Source organism: Anas acuta, chromosome 3 (assembly GCF_963932015.1).
Source record: "Anas acuta chromosome 3, bAnaAcu1.1, whole genome shotgun sequence".
NCBI lineage: Eukaryota > Metazoa > Chordata > Aves > Anseriformes > Anatidae > Anas > Anas acuta.
In genome coordinates, this window is record NC_088981.1 from 84,219,604 (window position 1) to 84,236,057 (window position 16,454).

The 16,454-nt window shown below is 42.7% G+C and overlaps 1 protein-coding gene and 1 long non-coding RNA gene across 4 annotated transcripts in view; one reads left to right on the top strand and one right to left on the bottom strand.

The window, feature by feature from the left end:
* Positions 1 to 522: 522 nt before the first annotated feature.
* LOC137854555 (uncharacterized) lies at positions 523 to 15,413 on the bottom strand. 2 transcript variants are annotated; one of them, XR_011095226.1, is made up of 4 exons: positions 15,030 to 15,413; positions 10,072 to 10,189; positions 1,353 to 1,494; positions 523 to 633 (listed from the first exon to the last, which is right to left on the bottom strand). It is a non-coding gene; the product is annotated as an uncharacterized lncRNA (long non-coding RNA). The 2 variants fall into 2 exon arrangements; XR_011095227.1 differs by lacking the exon at positions 10,072 to 10,189.
* A 191-nt stretch (positions 15,414 to 15,604) lies between these two features.
* PHIP (pleckstrin homology domain interacting protein) overlaps positions 15,605 to 16,454 on the top strand; it is a 111,106-nt gene continuing 110,256 nt past the window's right edge. For both annotated transcript variants that reach the window (XR_011095225.1, XM_068678117.1), the window contains exon 1: positions 15,605 to 16,383. Coding sequence is in view for 1 of the 2 variants with exons in the window: in XM_068678117.1 (XP_068534218.1) it covers positions 16,338 to 16,383 (46 nt within the window). In the remaining variant the exon portion in view is untranslated. The remainder of the gene's footprint in view (positions 16,384 to 16,454) is intronic.

Consider the following 16,454-nt stretch of genomic DNA (forward strand, 5'->3'; position numbering starts at 1 on the left):
CAAAAAACCTAAGCCTGTCTATCATTTTTAAAAAGTTACAAGCTAAGAGTGAATACAAAAACAAATAACATTGCTATATGCTAGCTAGAGTAGTAGTTAAGATTGGTATCGAGATAAGCACTGCTGCTGCTCTTGTGCTGTGCTAGGCTTGCTAACGCCAAATAAAAGGAGTCTGTTTGCTGCATTGTGGTCTTAGTTTTGGAAAAAAAATGGAAATAAGGAAGGTAGAGGGCTGTAACAAAATTTGTAGCCTAATCAGAAGGAAAGTCAATATCTTTTTTCACTGATATGTACTGAGTAGTCCTGCACGGTACTTCTCATTTGGTTTCTGATCGTCCCTGTTGAAAAGTCTGTTAATTTAGACACTATGACCTTGGGAAGTTTCGTCTGAACTTTTTCACATAATCATCAAGGTGCTTTTTATAAGCATTTGCCAATTTATGGGTTTATCATTCCTGGGGATTGGTTTTGTGACGTTAGACCAGTTTCTGTGGAGAACTAAGGGATCAGTTGCTTAATCTTACCTAGCCAGGTGGAGTTGTTGAAATGACCCTTCACAGCAGTGATGTAACATCATAAGACACTGACACATCTGGACAGGCTTCTTCTAGGGGAGCTTCTTTGACTAAATCTCTGTCAGACAGAAGTTGGTCCTTAAATTAATTGGATGATATTCAACATGTATCAATTCTGGCACAAAATTTATGTCAGCTTGACCAGATTAGTAGATTCAGTTCAGTGCTAGAGTTCTGTTGGAAGCATTTAACAATAGAAAATCCACTTAGATGAAGTTTAATGAAGCACACTATCCTGCTGATTCAATTAATATTTCTAATTTTTCAGAAGTGCTTTGTAAATGTGATGCTCTGCATTTTTTTCATTTATTTGTCAAGTTCTCAGAGATGCAGGAAAATTTTCAAAGCACTGTATCAAGTTGTAAAACACTTTTTTTTTTTTTTTTTTTTTTGAAAGCATCTTCAAACATATGTGGCTAGGGTGTTTTTGTGGGCAGCTGGTGATCCTCAGAGCACCTTCAGGAAGTATGTAAGCATTTTAGTTTTGAAGTGTTTCATGAAAGGGCCAGATGCTGCAGCTTAGCCTTGAAGAAACTTGCATCATCAGTATTTAATGATTGGCTGCTTCATGCTTGTACACAAGATTTGGAAGAATCCATGAGTATTTGGCCTTCCTGGGAAAGTAATGGATGGGTAGTTCAGGGTACATACAACAATTTTATGTATTTATTTATTGGGAAGGATGGACTGTTCTCAAGTTTAGAGAAGGCAGGCCCATGAGAAACAAGACTCAGTGAATGATCTGAAAATGCCACTCTTTTGTAGTCAAAGGCCCACCTTTATATGATTTTTCTTGGTTGTTACTTTCTGCTTTTTCCATGTCCTTGAGTGAACTTGAGCTAATTGCATATGTCAGCCAAAGGATGCTCTTGATACTTTGACTCTGAAATGGCAAATGCAGCTTCTTCCAAGTGGAGAACTGCAGATGAGACATAAGTCTTTATGGGGGTGCTAATGGAAAATGAATGCTTATACTAAACAACAGTGAAAAGTAAGTTGTTCTGCTATGTTTTGTCCAATTCCCAACACTTTGGAAGTTATTTGGTTTGTTCATTTAAAAAAAAAAAAAAAAAATAGGTAAAGGGAGAAAGAATAGCAAGAAAATTAGTTTGTTTATTAGGGAACTTAAGGGATGTGTCAGTTCCCTTATTAGAACAAACAGCAAAATACACGTATGTAAGAAAGTTTTAATGGAATAGGAAAATAATATGTGGTTTGGGTTTTTTTGGTGCACTTTCTTAAGGAAGAGTGGGAAGGGAGAGCACGGTTTGAAATTAAACCACTGTTACTATACTGAAGTGTGCATCATGTTATTAAACCTCAACAGCCACAGTATTAATTACATTTCTAATACAATTATACAGAAATTTATGTAACCTGAAGGAGATAATACAACTGAGAAACAAGTGACTATTCTTTACGCTATAAAGATAGGTTGGCGTCAAATGAGAAAGGAAAATAATCTGCGATGTGAAGGAGTGTGTGGCTCCCCTGAATAAATTGCTTTTGACCTGAAACCCTCGTGGGATCTGTATTTTCACTTGGGTCATTGCACGTGGAACGCTGCTGGGCAGCTGATTGGTATCTGATTTTAAGCAACACCTTGGCCCACTATCTTAATTTATATTAAATGAGTCAGTAAACTCATACATTTGAATCAAAGTGTAAAAAGATAGCAGAGACTGTCTGTAAACAAGTTCAGTAGCCAGAACTCTGTCATCCTCCTAATTTAAGGACTATGGTTCTCTATCTGTAGGAAAACTAGAGCAATACTCCTACCGCTGGGTAAATTATCACAAACGGGATGGTCAGGAGCACCGTTCAAATGTTTGGTGCGATGATTGTTGTAAAGGCAAGAATTTTCTACTGCTGTTCTCTGTAATAAGCAGACTTTTTGCTTTATTCACAAACTTTGAACTCACTGCAAAGCTGCTATTTACCTAGATTATGACCCACCGATTGCCTTCTGTAATAACCAATTCTGGATTTACAATAAATCAAAATAATTATAGCTTTTCTACAGAAAATGGACAGAAGGAGAAATAAATTGTTTTGACATATTACTCCCTTTGTGATGAACCATAGTATTAGCAACAAAGTAGTGCGTATGTAAGAAGCAGAGACTGACGAGTGTAGCAAAATGCTGTTTTCTTGTCAGCACCTTCAAAGAGAGCGATAATACGTTCTTGTGCAAAATGACTTCACTAACACTACGTTGCAAATCTGTCTATTGATACTAATTAGTCGTTTTTCCCCCCTAAATGCGAATAGAAAAGAGTGGTTTAATACCTTTAAGGGGGATAAAGCTAGTAATTTAAATTCCTGCTTAAACAAGGAATTGAGTGCATGGGCCCACTGTGCTTAATTTCAGCACTGGCGTAGTGTAACTTGTAGGAATTGTTTTATCACTGCTTCGACTCCCGTTCAGAAACAGATTTCAGACTTGGGGGTTATAAAAACGAACTTATATTGGGAGGTTTCAGGTACTGTGCTGCCTGATTACGAGCCTTCCTCTAATAACGAACGATTTAATGCCAAGTGATAGAACTTGGAGACAACGCAGAGGCTGGAAGCAATGACCTTGTCAGAGTCTTCAGTCCATCCTCAAAATCAGCATAAAATGCTACTGTAGTTCCTCCCAAAGCAAAGGTTTTAGAACAAGAACTTTTACCTTATCTAGAGCAGCTGGAAGGCCATTCTAAGCTCTTAATAGCATCAGAATAAAATCTTGCAATGATCTAATGTCTTAAAAACAAACCAACCCCCTTCTAATTTCTGATAACATGCTGTAATGGCAGAAGACCCGAGCTCTTACAACAAGATGAAGGGATTGATTGCCACTCCAGATTAAGGAACAGATGTAAATACGTCAGTTGCATCTACAGTAACTGACAAGAAGAGAGAAGCCGTGGGTCTGGAGATATTTTTGTGATTGCTTACAGTCACTCCAAAGCCGGCTGCCTATTTGGCCCCAGAGGGAGGAGTGCTGCTGCTGTGGCAACAGGAGGCAGCCGGGGGATGTCCCAGGACGAGGCTGGAAGAAAGCTCCCGCACAGCAGCACGTGGAAGAGAAGATGCGTGAATACTCCAAAAGCAGCCTTAGTCCGTGGAAGGCAAGCCAGGGAAAGGAGAAAAAGGTAAGAAATGGAAAAAGTCTCAACCCTGTAACCTGGGCAGGTAGGGGTGGAGGAAGAGACCTCGTGCAACACAAGGGAAACTGATTTTTCTAGGAGTAGGTACAAGAGCAAAACCCTGCAAAATTCTCTGCACATGCAAGCAAGCCATGAGCATCGCCAAGTCTGTTTCCCCCTTAAGCCTTGTATCAACAATTCAGTTACCGAGTCTACTTCATTTTTTTCCTCCCCTCTGGGATATATTTCTGGTAAATCTTGTAACTGTATTTATTTCCTTGAGGGCAATAGAGAAATCAAGCTGCCGTGTACTTCATTGCAATTAACTATCATTTGTGCATCGGTGCCAAATTCCCACCTCGAGGATAACTACTCGGTGATGAGCTTCCAGAGCCTTTCAGGAAGCTTTGCCTGCTTTGCCAGCCAAGGGAACTCAGATGGGAACGTTTTGACCTATAGGGCAATTCCAAGTCTGGAACCTGTTACTGAAGTCTTCCATGCCATATTTCAGAGTTTTATAAATTTATTCAGTTTTTAAATGTTGTGGTCTCCCCACTCTCTCTCCTCAGCTGGCTCCATTTAGAGCGCTGCTCTAGGACCTCATTACCCTGATCATTAGCAGCTCCCTGCTCAGGGACACGATTTTCCTTTGTTCGTTGTCCCTGCTAGCACGTGAGCCTCGAGCCAAGCACAGCTTTTGTGGTGACAGGTCGCAGTGAACTCGGCCTCCCAAAGCCAGTAGCGGGGAATCCGCTGGGATGTGGGAGCTGTCACCTCTCTGGCAGTAGAGCTGGCGCTAGGACTGTGGGAAACATGAAATTTAGGAGCTGCAAGCTCCAGTTACAGCAGCAGTTGTATATACGTTTGTAAAAGCATCCCAAAGGCCAGGTAAAATGAAACCGTATTTCCAAGTAGATGTCACCCTCAGTGATGAAACTGCAGGAATTTAAGGAGGATCGCTGCCACACGAGTCGTAAGTAACTGATGTTGGGAGACCTTTCTTTGCCTTTCTGTGGCTCTGTCAAGCCCCTGTCCGACTCACATGTTCGCAGGGGTGTCTGACTAATTTTTGAGATGCTGGGTCTGTTGAGTGAAAACAGTGATCGTGCTCCTCACCTGGTGAACACAGTAGCCAGCAGGGAGTCCTGTGTGACCCGGTTTGCCTTTTCAGGACGGGCTGGTGCTTTTGGGCTATAGGCCCTGAAGCGCCTGCAGTACAAGTCCTGCATTTACAGAAAATCCAGTGGCTGGCTCAATTTGTCACTAAAAACAAGAGCCTCGTTTTATATCAGCAAACATGGAAGACACTGCCTGTCCCCTTTATTTCATAAAGCAATTAGACAATGGTGCATTTGATACCATATAGCTCCTTACAACAATGCATCCTCATGTGTAGCAGTCTGATACTTTCTAAGTTATTGTTGGGCCACGAAGGGCTCTGTTATCTGAAGGGCTTTCAAAACTGGGTGGATTTTTTCCTGCTCAGAAGGCCAGATAACACAAGGCAGCAAGAAGCCCTCAGCCCAAATCCCATTTAAGGATTCTTTTCAGTGCTCTTCATGCACTAACTAGCCTTCCTGTTCCTCGTACAGCCCGGCCAAGTGTTTGATCACCGCAGCATCATCTCCTTTGCAATGTGCCTCAAGCACTTTAAATAGACTCATTGCAAAGGACTGCAACCAGCTGCTTGCTGCCTCTAACCATAGGGAGTCAGCAGTTCAGAACCGTGTGGAAGTTTGAGGCACACCGTGAATCTCCCTGATGGCCGCTAATTTATGTTTACCTCCATCTAATGTTAAATTGTTTTCTCCCAATTTTTCAGCAGCTTTACACTTTCTGTTTTCCAGGTTTCTGTTTTCCACATCGACTCTTCCTTCAGTGATCTTTCATGTAGTCCTGAGAAGCTTCTGCAGTCAATTATTTGAATCTCGGCTGCCCTGCATCTGAAGTTTTCATCAGCCGTAAGAACCAGGGAAATGCAAGCTACGATGGGCTCTCTAATATCAATGTTCTGTAAGCTTAAGGTCCCTGCACCCAAATTCTCATCAATATTTACAGACCCAGACCAAAGGATATAGCAATATTTTGATGTATATCATATGCCACATATGTTACCGTATGGTGTGATACGTATAAGAACTTATCGTTATGTCTACTAAATCATGGGCTGGTCAAAGAAAAAAAAAAAAGCACAAAATTCATGTGGTCACTGTATTTAAAACAAAAACGACAACAAAAAAGCATTTCATAGCTTTGTCGTTATTTGCTGGACAAAAGGAAGGATTGAATAATTCAGACGCTGTGCAAAAATGTTCCGAGATGTATTAGGGTTTTGTTAGCAACTGGGTAGGATTTAGCTCAGCCTCAAACTTCTGAACAAAGGCCATTTGTATTGGACACGTTCCATATTTTACATGCTACAGTCACGTACAGTTTACATACTAAAATCTGATTATTTATTTTTTAAGAAGCGAAGCCCAATGGCGGTCTTTGGCGCTGTGTTTGTCACAGTTTCACGAAGCTAGCAAACCAAAGGGTGCCAGGGCTAGACACTCGAACCCAGCTGCTTACCCTGTTGAAGTGTCAGCACAGCCCCTGCATTGGGTCCAGGCCAACCAGCTTTCTCCCGAGCAACCCTTGGCATGGTTCAAGGTTTAGCTCAGCCCAAATTTTAACCACCCGAGCAGGACAGCTGCATCCGCATTGTCAAGAGTTTAATAAAATGAGTCTGGCCAGGGCAAAGCAGTTAGCCTCAGGAAGGGTGTGAGCACCAGTACAAATCGGTTTACTAGCACTGGTAAAATTCAGAGATGAGAAATATAGCAACAAGTGCTCCTTACCTTCTGCACGCTGGAATTCAAAGTGGTATTTTGTGTAACTATGCCGTGACCTGCCCTCCTGCAGAGAGGCCTGTGCTGTCAGAAACACCCAGCATTAAATGACCAGAGTATACTTGGTCTGAGAAGGTCTTGGATGCACTGAGAGTGGTCTACCATAAAGGGCTGAAGGATTTTCTTATTTCACTTGGGTAGTATTTGGTTTCGATTTAAAGATCCAAAGAAAGAAAGGGGGGTTAGGACTTCTGATTTGGTTAGTTTTCTTTCCAACACAAGGACTTTAACTGAGATAAACAGAGCTGAGGCATTGCCCCGTTATTAGAATTTAAGAGTAGTGTTGTGGGGTTTCAATGTGTGTTAGTTTTTTTTTGTTGTTTGCTTGGTTATTTTAAATAGGGTTAGGTGCATGAATACCTCTTCCTGTTTTTGTTTGTTTTTAAGAATGTATACTTTGAAAATGAATTTAAGTAACAACTTAAACAGCACCAGTACTCAGGTCTGTGCGCTCAAACCCAGCTGCCTATACTGTTCAAATTGCCAGTAACTGTTATCCAGAGTCTGAGGAAAAAGGCATATATTCTGCTGGGTTTTAAGAACTGACTGTAATGTTTAACTTTCAATGACCAGGAACATCAATCCTGGAACTTCAGTGAGAGCCTCTGTGATGTTAAGTTTCTGACTCTGAACTTTGGCATAAATCAATTCTTCAAGTCAGGCATTTACCTGAAGGCTGGAAAGCTGACACTGTTTGTTTTCAGCGTTCTAAGGGAATGCCCTTTAAAAAAAAAAAAAAAATCCCTATTTTTTCCCATTTTTAAAATAGTTTTACATCCTGTTCAGGAGTTTGTTACAGCGCAGGTGTCTTCCCCCTGACTTCTGCTGATTCATCAGCTGCTCTCTGTCTCTGTGTTCCTTGTTCATCCCTCAAACACAGCGAAACCAAAACTCAGAAACTGCCAGCTGGCAGGCTCGCCAGGAAATATTTTTGGTAGTTTATTAGGCAACTCTCTTTTCTGTTTTGTGCAAAACAAATTTTCCAGAGTTCTCTGAATTTTAACCATGTGTTGAAATGTAAGGTTTAATCTGAGACATAAAGATCAAGTTCTGATGAAATTTTGATCAACAGGATCCAGGTGATCCCTCCTTTAAAATGTCAGTATGCTATTTTCAGTGTTACTTAGATTTCAAGTAATTCCTCCTGCAGCTTGTTCTTCTCAAACCCTACTGATTTTTATGAATTGTATCAGATTACATAGGAGAATTTATCTTTTCTGTTTTTATTTCTCAGCTTGCGGGAATTCGATGTTTTACCTTATTGCTCAGATCTAGAGGAAAATAAGCTGTAAAAACCACAGCTTTCATTTCTTATAAATGTCTAGCAGATAAAGCTTAAAACATGATCCAGCTGTTTTATAAGACCGAGCATACCTGGCATGCAAACAAAAAGAAACCCGGTATAAAAATAAGGTAAGGATTTTGGAGGGTCCCAGCTCCTCAAACACTGAGATGCTGGGTTAGCATTCCTGGTGTTTTAACTCGGTGGTTCAAACTTCAGCTGTATTTAGGTGGAAGGTTAAACGTGCAGTCATTTCTCCTCAAAAGCACTTTCAAACATATATACAAAAACCTTATTGCATGGACTAAGTAAATGTATTTTTATTATGGCCAGAGTAATGAACTCCCAAACTGGAACTGTGTTAAAGACAAGTACCTGGGCGTTTCTTTAAACGCTCAATCCAGTCATCGTGAAACATCTCGTTTCTTTATGCGAGTTGACTGAGTTTTAGTGTTATTCAGTGCTTTGCTTACAAGGGCCTGCTGAGAGGCAATTAGTACTAGTGAAACTTGATGCTGAAAGATCAAGTTCAATTCCTTGTTTTATTTGATCTCGGAAGCCTGAGCTTTAACAGAATGCGCCCATGCAGAAACGAGCGGCATGCTTGTGTTCTAGATCTTGCTTCAGGAACACCTACCCTAGCAGGGTAGCTGTGATAAGCTAACCCAAAGCTGGGTGAGAGCATGTACAGCAGTTAACTACGAAATAATTTGGAGATACAAAATGTAGACGCTTGATTTTCCACCAGTAAGAGTTTCTGGATATCTGTAGAATTCTGAGGGTCCCCAACGCTGCCCGTTAACACTCAGGATCCAGGCATCTTCTGCTCGCCTTGCTTGCAAGCCCCCCTCGTTAAACATTTCCAGAGCCCATTTACCACCCTGGCCCCCAATCACAATGGTAGCCCTGCCTTTTATCCAGCAGCGTTGTAGCTTTCACCCACTTGGGTGCTTGGGAAATCCAAGTTCAGTTCCAATTCTTCCTCCGGGAAGCAAAAACGGTTAGCACTTTGTACCTCCAAAGAGAACAAGCCAGGAATCCGGGCAGACACCTTTGAAAGAGGTTTCTTCTTGGCCAGCACTTAATGAGCCTCTCCACTTTACATGGAAAAACTCAAGATTAGTTGAGCTAGAATGAGCACAATCTTTTAGTTTTGTTGTAGGTCCTTACCTGGAAAAAAGGGAAGCCCATGTGCCGATCTCCATCTTTCATTTTTATTGGGTTTAAAACAAGGAAGCAAACAAAAAATCAGCATCGTGTAAATGCAAGGGTAATCGTAATTCCAGTCTCTTGTACTTTAATATCGGTAAAATCAAGAGATGGAAGCAATGACTTTACAGCAGCAGCTATCTTACACAATTTATATCTGTTACTAAACCATGCCTACCTGGCACACCAAAACCCTTTTGCAGATTATCTAGGCAAACTGAAAAATTAAAAGTAATCATTTCAAGGCATCAATTGGATGCTAGAGAGGAAAACAAAATATTAAGAAATCTGGATCTGCAGCCCAGGATTTTCTCAGAAGACTGAACAGTAAATGGAGATCAGAACCTCAGTGATGTGTATTTCATGGGTGATTGACAAATCACATATGCTATGCAAAGGAGGCACTGTCAGCCAAATGGTTCGATGCTAACAGCACTAAAATCTTTACTGTAAGTGCAAATATTGGTACTCCTTGCATTGCATCATTGCTGTTTTGGGGAAAGCAGATATTTCTGCTACATAGAAATAAAAATACATGACAGCTCTAAACGAAATCAAACCACGTTTGAAGGAAACACTTAGGAGAAACAAGGCATTGTCTTAAAGCTCGCAACAGGGCAGTGCGGTAGCGGATCAGCCTAATGATCCTTCCATTCTGCACTTGTTCTCTCGCTGGATTGCCCGCAGAAGTGTCAGTTCTTTCTTCTGAAGACTGCTAAAAGCTTTGCCTTGGTGATTCTGAGGCAAAACGAAGCCAAGATGGCTATATTTTGTGATGGGGGGAAAACATCATTTTTAATTTGAAATCTTTCAACGACTTCAGTTCTTGCACTACATCCTACAGTTTACTGAAGATTCTTCTTTATCTTCTCTGAAACAGATATTTTGTGTGACTTTTTTTTATCTTACCTTCTTCAAATGCTTTATTCCATTTCCTTGGTCTTTAATTCTATCCTTAAAATAATTTTTTTTCTTGGTCTTACCTATTTTCGTCATGTATCTCTGAATTCTAATTCTTTTGAGATAAGGTGAAAGACTCAGAATGATCTTCCAACATAAGATGGATCACTGGATTGTTTCACTGTTTTCGTATTAAGAGTTCTAGAAAAAAAAATCACATTCTTGATGGTGAGTACATAACTAGAATGGTCTTTTTTTAAGGTTAAAGCTAGGTATTGAATTTAGCTTGCTGGCTTTTATTTCTTTAGGAGCCCATAAGGAGCATAACTGACTTCCATTATTTCTTCTGATGGATTATTTTGAATGTATCATCGTGAAATTTTACCTACAATGTTCTTCTACTCTTCTCTGGGTAGATCTCTGATCTTTCTCCTGGTTTTATCTAAACTGCATACAGTGAGTATCTGTAAACGCTGAAATATGTTCCCTTCAGCATTTCCTGTAATTATATCAGACTATATCTCAGATAAAAGTATGACAGCATTTCTCAAGTTATTACTTTGATGTAGATTGTAGTAGTCCGCTGCATGAACTTCAGGGGAATTCCAAGCCTATACCAAAGCTACTGCTACCAGCCTCACACTGAAGATTCAGACAGATAACCCCTCATCTGCATTTTAAAAAGTTGTAATGCTTCTACAAGACTACTACAATAATTTAAAACATCAGATCCAACCCCCTCATCGTGAATGGCCCTGAAATTTGGTTGAACGGAAATCTAGATTTTCATTTGGAGAAACAGGAAGATAAACAGTCATTTACAGACACCATTAAAATGTGTCTGAATACACTTTACAATTTGTGAACATTAAACAAAAGTCACTTAGGCTTAAAATAAGCCCTCTGAGGTTTACAACTCTAAAATGAAACCAGTGAAGCAAACCATTGATACATCTTAACTCTTCTGCTCAGTGGAAAGTGCCTTGATGTACTGGAGTGCCTTACTAGAAAGAATAGTAACAAAGTTTTGAAAGTTTTGTAGAAGTAATGACGACAGAAAATGCCTGCCGGTATAGAAAGCAACATAGTAAACGTTTTCCTGCTCCTATATACATTTTGCACTACCCTTCCTCTAAAATAGACCCTGCATGTTATTTTTTTGCTTAAGAACCAAACAAAAACAAGCTCTAGAATCGTGAGAAAACCTGAAAGGCGTCAAAATGAACGTGGAACCAAATGTGGCAAATACCCCAAATTCTCTGTGAAGAACAGCCTAACAGCACACAGTTAAGTACAGCAGTTTAATCTTTTTCTTAAAATTCTCTGGATAATTAGGAAATGTAGTCAGCGTAGAAAGCTGTACTGTCAAACTGATTTGGTTACTGTAATCGAAGTTCATTTACAACATACAGGGGCAAAAATTAAATTACTTAAAAGAAAAAAAAAAAAAGGGAAACAAACCAGTAGAAGTCTTTTATTCAGTAGGAGTTACATAGGTCTAATTCTTATTTTCTGTTTATAAGGGGAATTTTTCATGTTCATTCAAATATTTAATAGTGAAACTGAAAGGATGTTGTAGTTAGTGCAGCCTACATGTATTTGGATAACAGCAGACTAGAGGATGACTTTCAACCACTCATTTTCCGCTCAAAATATAAATGAGACATAGATCTGGTTTCAGATTCTTGTTGGGAGATTCAAGGTTTATTATTAATTTTTATACAAAAATGAATGATGTTTTCATAAGTGACTGGACTTTTCTACCTGCAGAAGAGAAGAATACTTAGAAATACGTTTGTTAGGGGTGAACTGATTTGTGTGCCTTTATAAAACATTAATATGTCAATGATGGTGTTAATTTGGGTAACAGATCTCTAATGCCACGCTACTGTTCACCATCATGGAAAAGAAAGCAAAAGGTGAAATGGTGTATTTTGGGTTGAGCGGGAAGACATCCATGTTCAGTGGTAATGGTGCGCTAGAGAAAGGAAATAAAGGTCAAGAATGGAAGCATACACTTCAGTATTTAGGATATGGACCAGGGAGAATGCATGTTGGCTACGCCATCCGTAAGGAGCTCTCCAGTTGAACGTTCCTCTAGGTTACCGATGTAGAGTGCAGAAAGGATCTTTTAGGCATGAAGCATAAGCAAGTGGGTGTTTAAGACCATTTTGGTGTGAAGCTATTTAGATAAATTGTAGGTTATTGTTTAAAGCTGCAGAAGGAATTTACTCGGGGTAGTATTGTATTTTGACACGTTTGGTTCCTTACGCGGATATGTATTATACAAAATAACAACAGTAAAAAACAAAACAAAACAAAACAAAAAAAAAACACAACTTGGCTGGCTCCATAATAACATCACTCTTCTCACCCTTGACAAATTAATGGTTGGTTTCAAGAGTAAGAACCAACAGTCAGAAAAAGACGAGCAACTGGTGGTGATAATTCCCTTTTGAGGGGGGAAAAATGAAAAAAAAATCAACCAAGAAAGCTTAGTGAATGCTTTATGTTGCTCACACAACCTACCCCCGCTCCCCCAATATTGTGATTCAAGTATTTAGCTACATTGTCCGGCTTGGCAATTTACAAGCCATAAATACTTTCCTTTGTCTATAAAGAAAAGACCAGATTTCATGAGAAACAGAAAGCATTTTCATATCAAACTGCAGCCAACATGTAACGCACTTTCTGGTTGCAAGATTGCTAAACTACACTGATAACTGATATAAAGTATAATGAAGGAAGAATACAAATTAAAAGCAAACAAACAAAAAATTACCAAGACACACAAATCGAGAAGAAATCAAAGATACCACATTTTTATTTACCAAACATAAGCAGTAATCCAAGAGCATTCTCCCGAACATATCTATATTTGGATACTTTTAGTGCCAAACACGTTCTGAAAAAAAAAAAAAAAAAAAAGGAAAAAAAAAGCCAACATAGCTAGGAAAAATTTTAAAAAGTCTTTGCATCAGTCTATAACTAAGTTTTCAGCTTTATTAAAAGCAAAATCTAGTAAACTTTATTATTTTTTTAAATTATTTTAGTGAACATGTATTATATTCAAATTGGAAAGCCACAAAAATATAATGGGACATTTAACATCAGCAAAAAGAATGTGCAATAATATCAGATGTTAAAACAATCAAATTATCAGATTAAAAAAATCTGAGATTTTCCTTTTTGTTCTAACAATTGTTATATCTGAAGAAGGAAAGTAATTCCACTTTTTTTTTTTTTATGCCAATTTTTACAGAGTGAAAACATCTCTTAAAAAACATTAAATTTCAGTGACAGAGTAGAAGAGATGTATTTTTACTTAAGGATAATGTAAGGTGACAAGATCACTCGAAAGGAAGGGAATTATTTGAAAGCCCTACACTCAAGATTGTAAAAATTCAGAGATGAGGGTATTTTTCTCCACTAGTGTATGTAACAAAAACATCCTCAATTGAATTGCATCAGGGAAAAAAAAAAAAAGCAACAAAAAAACGCCCTGTTAATCTCTGAAAAAAAATTAATGGAATATTTATTACTGCTGCAGGAATTGTTAAAACTCTAACATGCATCACCAAACAATAATAACGCTGCATCTTCTCTTGTGGCCATTGTGACTTCCGTGTTAAGCCACATATAAACAACATCAACAAAATCAGATTTTATCTGTAAAGAGAAGAGGAATGTATGTTTGTAAAAGCTGCTCATTAATTAGTATTTGTAGCACTGCTGTGGTCGGGCTTGAGTCGGGGACTGGGATTCCATTTTGCTAGGTGCTCTAAAAAAAAAAATTAAATGAAAGACACAATCCTTATTTTAGTCTCAAAACACACGAACATTTTGATTCTGTGGGCTGTATTTTAATCTGCATCAGGAAAAGTTACAAGCTGCCAAAGGAACGGGGAAGTTCGATATATTCAGGGCAGTTTTCCTCTACTTTCAGACTCGTCGACCATTAAAAATTCTCAATTCCTTGGTTTATAGGTTTAGTGATGTCATATTTAAGTATACGTTCTTATATGTAAACACCAGGGGAAATTAAAATGTTAATCACATTATTCGTGTAGCCCTTTGTTGTGAGAACCACCTACGAGGTATTACGATACATATTCTACATAGCTAAGAAAGAGACTCCAGTCGCTTTATTTTTTTTTTAATCTTTATTAGGCGGTAAATGATTTCATTGCCATCTCACTTATTTCAAGTGTTTGTCTGCGGTAAAGCCGAGGCAGAGCATGGTTATTGTTGCAAAAGCCGGGGAAAGGGAGACACCCAGACATTTTGTAATTTAAAAGCGAGGGAAGCTGGAGATGAACCCATCGGGCACAGCACATCGGGTGCTGCTGCTTCAGGGAGATCTGCGCCGGGGAGCGCTTCTACCCTCGATTATAGACCGCGTAGATTAGGATTTTAAGGTTTGGGTTTTTTTTTTTTAGGGCATTTGATGATTGTACGCCAAAAGGCAGGGGAGCTGGGCTCCTGCTGTATAAACCCAGTTGTTAATCCCTCTTTGTGAGGTGACTGGGAAGAAGCGAGGGAAAGCGGCGAGGTTTTAGCTCCTCTCCCTGCCCTCCTCTGTCCGCGCAGGGAGGCAGAGGGGCGGCTGCGGCCAGAAAACACGGATTCAACCCGATTTGCCCCCAAATTACAGCGGGGAGGCCCGAGGGCTCGCTGCGCCCGCTGTATGTCTGCCTGGTTCCCGTGCCACCTCAGGCACCCCTGGCCCGGCCGGTTACCCTCCCTACCAGCCCCCTGTGTGAAAGCCGGACACGTTTTTTTGCTAAAATCGCTGCTTTTTGCCCCGAAAGCCGCTCCTCCTCGCAAGGCCGCGGCTCGACCCGAGAGCGCCCGGGCTCGCGGCGAGCCATGAGGCGGGCGGCCCGCCGCGCTCCTCACCCCCTATTTTTACGGATTTTCCCCCATTTTCACCTAACCAGCAGCGGGCTGCGCTTTGTTTCCCCCTTCCCGGCCCCGAGGGGCTCTCAGCACGCCCGGGGGCCGCGTTTTGGGGCCCCCCCCGGGGCCAGCCCCGCGTTACCTCCGCTGGTCCGGCGGCTCCGCTCCCGGGCGAGGCGAGGACAGCGAGCAGCGCCCTGAGGAGGAGGAGGAAGAGGAGGATGAAGATGAGGATGAGGAGGATGAAGATGAGGAAGGAGGAGGATGAGGAGGATGAGCTCAACCTACAGGCGCCCCCGTGGCAGGAACCTGGCGCCCACACACTAGGCTGGGAGGGGGGGGAGTGTTTTTTTGTTGTTGTTTGGGGGTTTTTTAATGTTTTTTCTCTTTTTTTGTCCTAAAACCAACACGCCTGACTTATGCGCGGGCGCCGGGGGGCACCGGAGCCCTCCCCCCTCCCCCTCGGGTGGGGGGGCGCTGCCTGAGGCAGGGGGGAGGGAGGAAGAGGAGGAGGTGGAGGAAGAGGAGGAGGAGGAGGAGGAGGGCCGGCCTTCAGCCCGCCTCCCCAGCGGGGCCGCGCTCCCCGGGGGCATTTTGGCTTCGCTCGCTTCCCGTGGCTGCGCCACCGCGGCTCGGCAGCCTCCAGCCTCGGCGGCCCCTCCTCCTCCTCCTCCTCCTCCTCCTCCTCCTCCTCCTCCCGCTCCCTCCGTATCCCTCCGCGCTCCGGCCGCCCTCTCCCTCCCTCCCTCGCTGCCGGCGCAGAGAAAAGCGCCGCTCCGACACCCAGCGGCCCTCCCGCCCCGCCATCTTCTGCCCGAGCACACTCACACACACACACTTACACACTCATTTACACGCTCACTCACACAGCACGCGGCTCCCTCCCTCCTTCCTCTCCCCTCATCCTACGAGGGCAGGAGGAGCGACACCCCCCCCCCCTCCTCTTCCTTCCTCCTCCTCCTCCCTCCTCCTCCTCCTCCATCTTCTTCACGGGGGCCGGGGGCTCGGGGGAGGGGCGGCGCGGCGCCAGGGGCCGGCGGGGCTGAGGCGGGGGGCGCGGAGGGAGGAGGAGGAGGAGGAGGAGGAGGAGGAGGAGGAGGAGGAGGGACTCTTTCTCCGGGCGGAGGGATCGCGCGTGTGGCTGGCTGCTGGCGGCGCGGGCGGCCGCGAGTTGTTGTTTCCTCCTCCTCCTCCTCCTCCTCCTCCTCCTCCTCCTCCTGCCGCCGCCGCTGCCCGCCCGGGGCTCGAATGGTGGAGCCCGGCCTCGTCCCGCTCCGCTGACAGCCGCCGGCCGGCCGCTGGGCCCCGGCGCTGCCGCGGGAGCGCGGCCCGACCCCCCCCCCCCCTTCCTCCTCCTCCTCCTCCTCCTCCCCCCCGCCCACCCCCCTCTCCCTCCTCCTCCTCCTCCTCCTCCTCCTCCTCCTCCCGCCGCTCCGGTCCTCGCCTCGCCATGTCCGGGGACGGCGGCAGCAGGCACACGGCGGAGCTGCGAGCGGGTGAGCGCTGAGGGGGGGGACGGGGAAAGGAGGGAGGGAGGGAGGGGGGAAAAGGGGAAAAAAACAAGGAG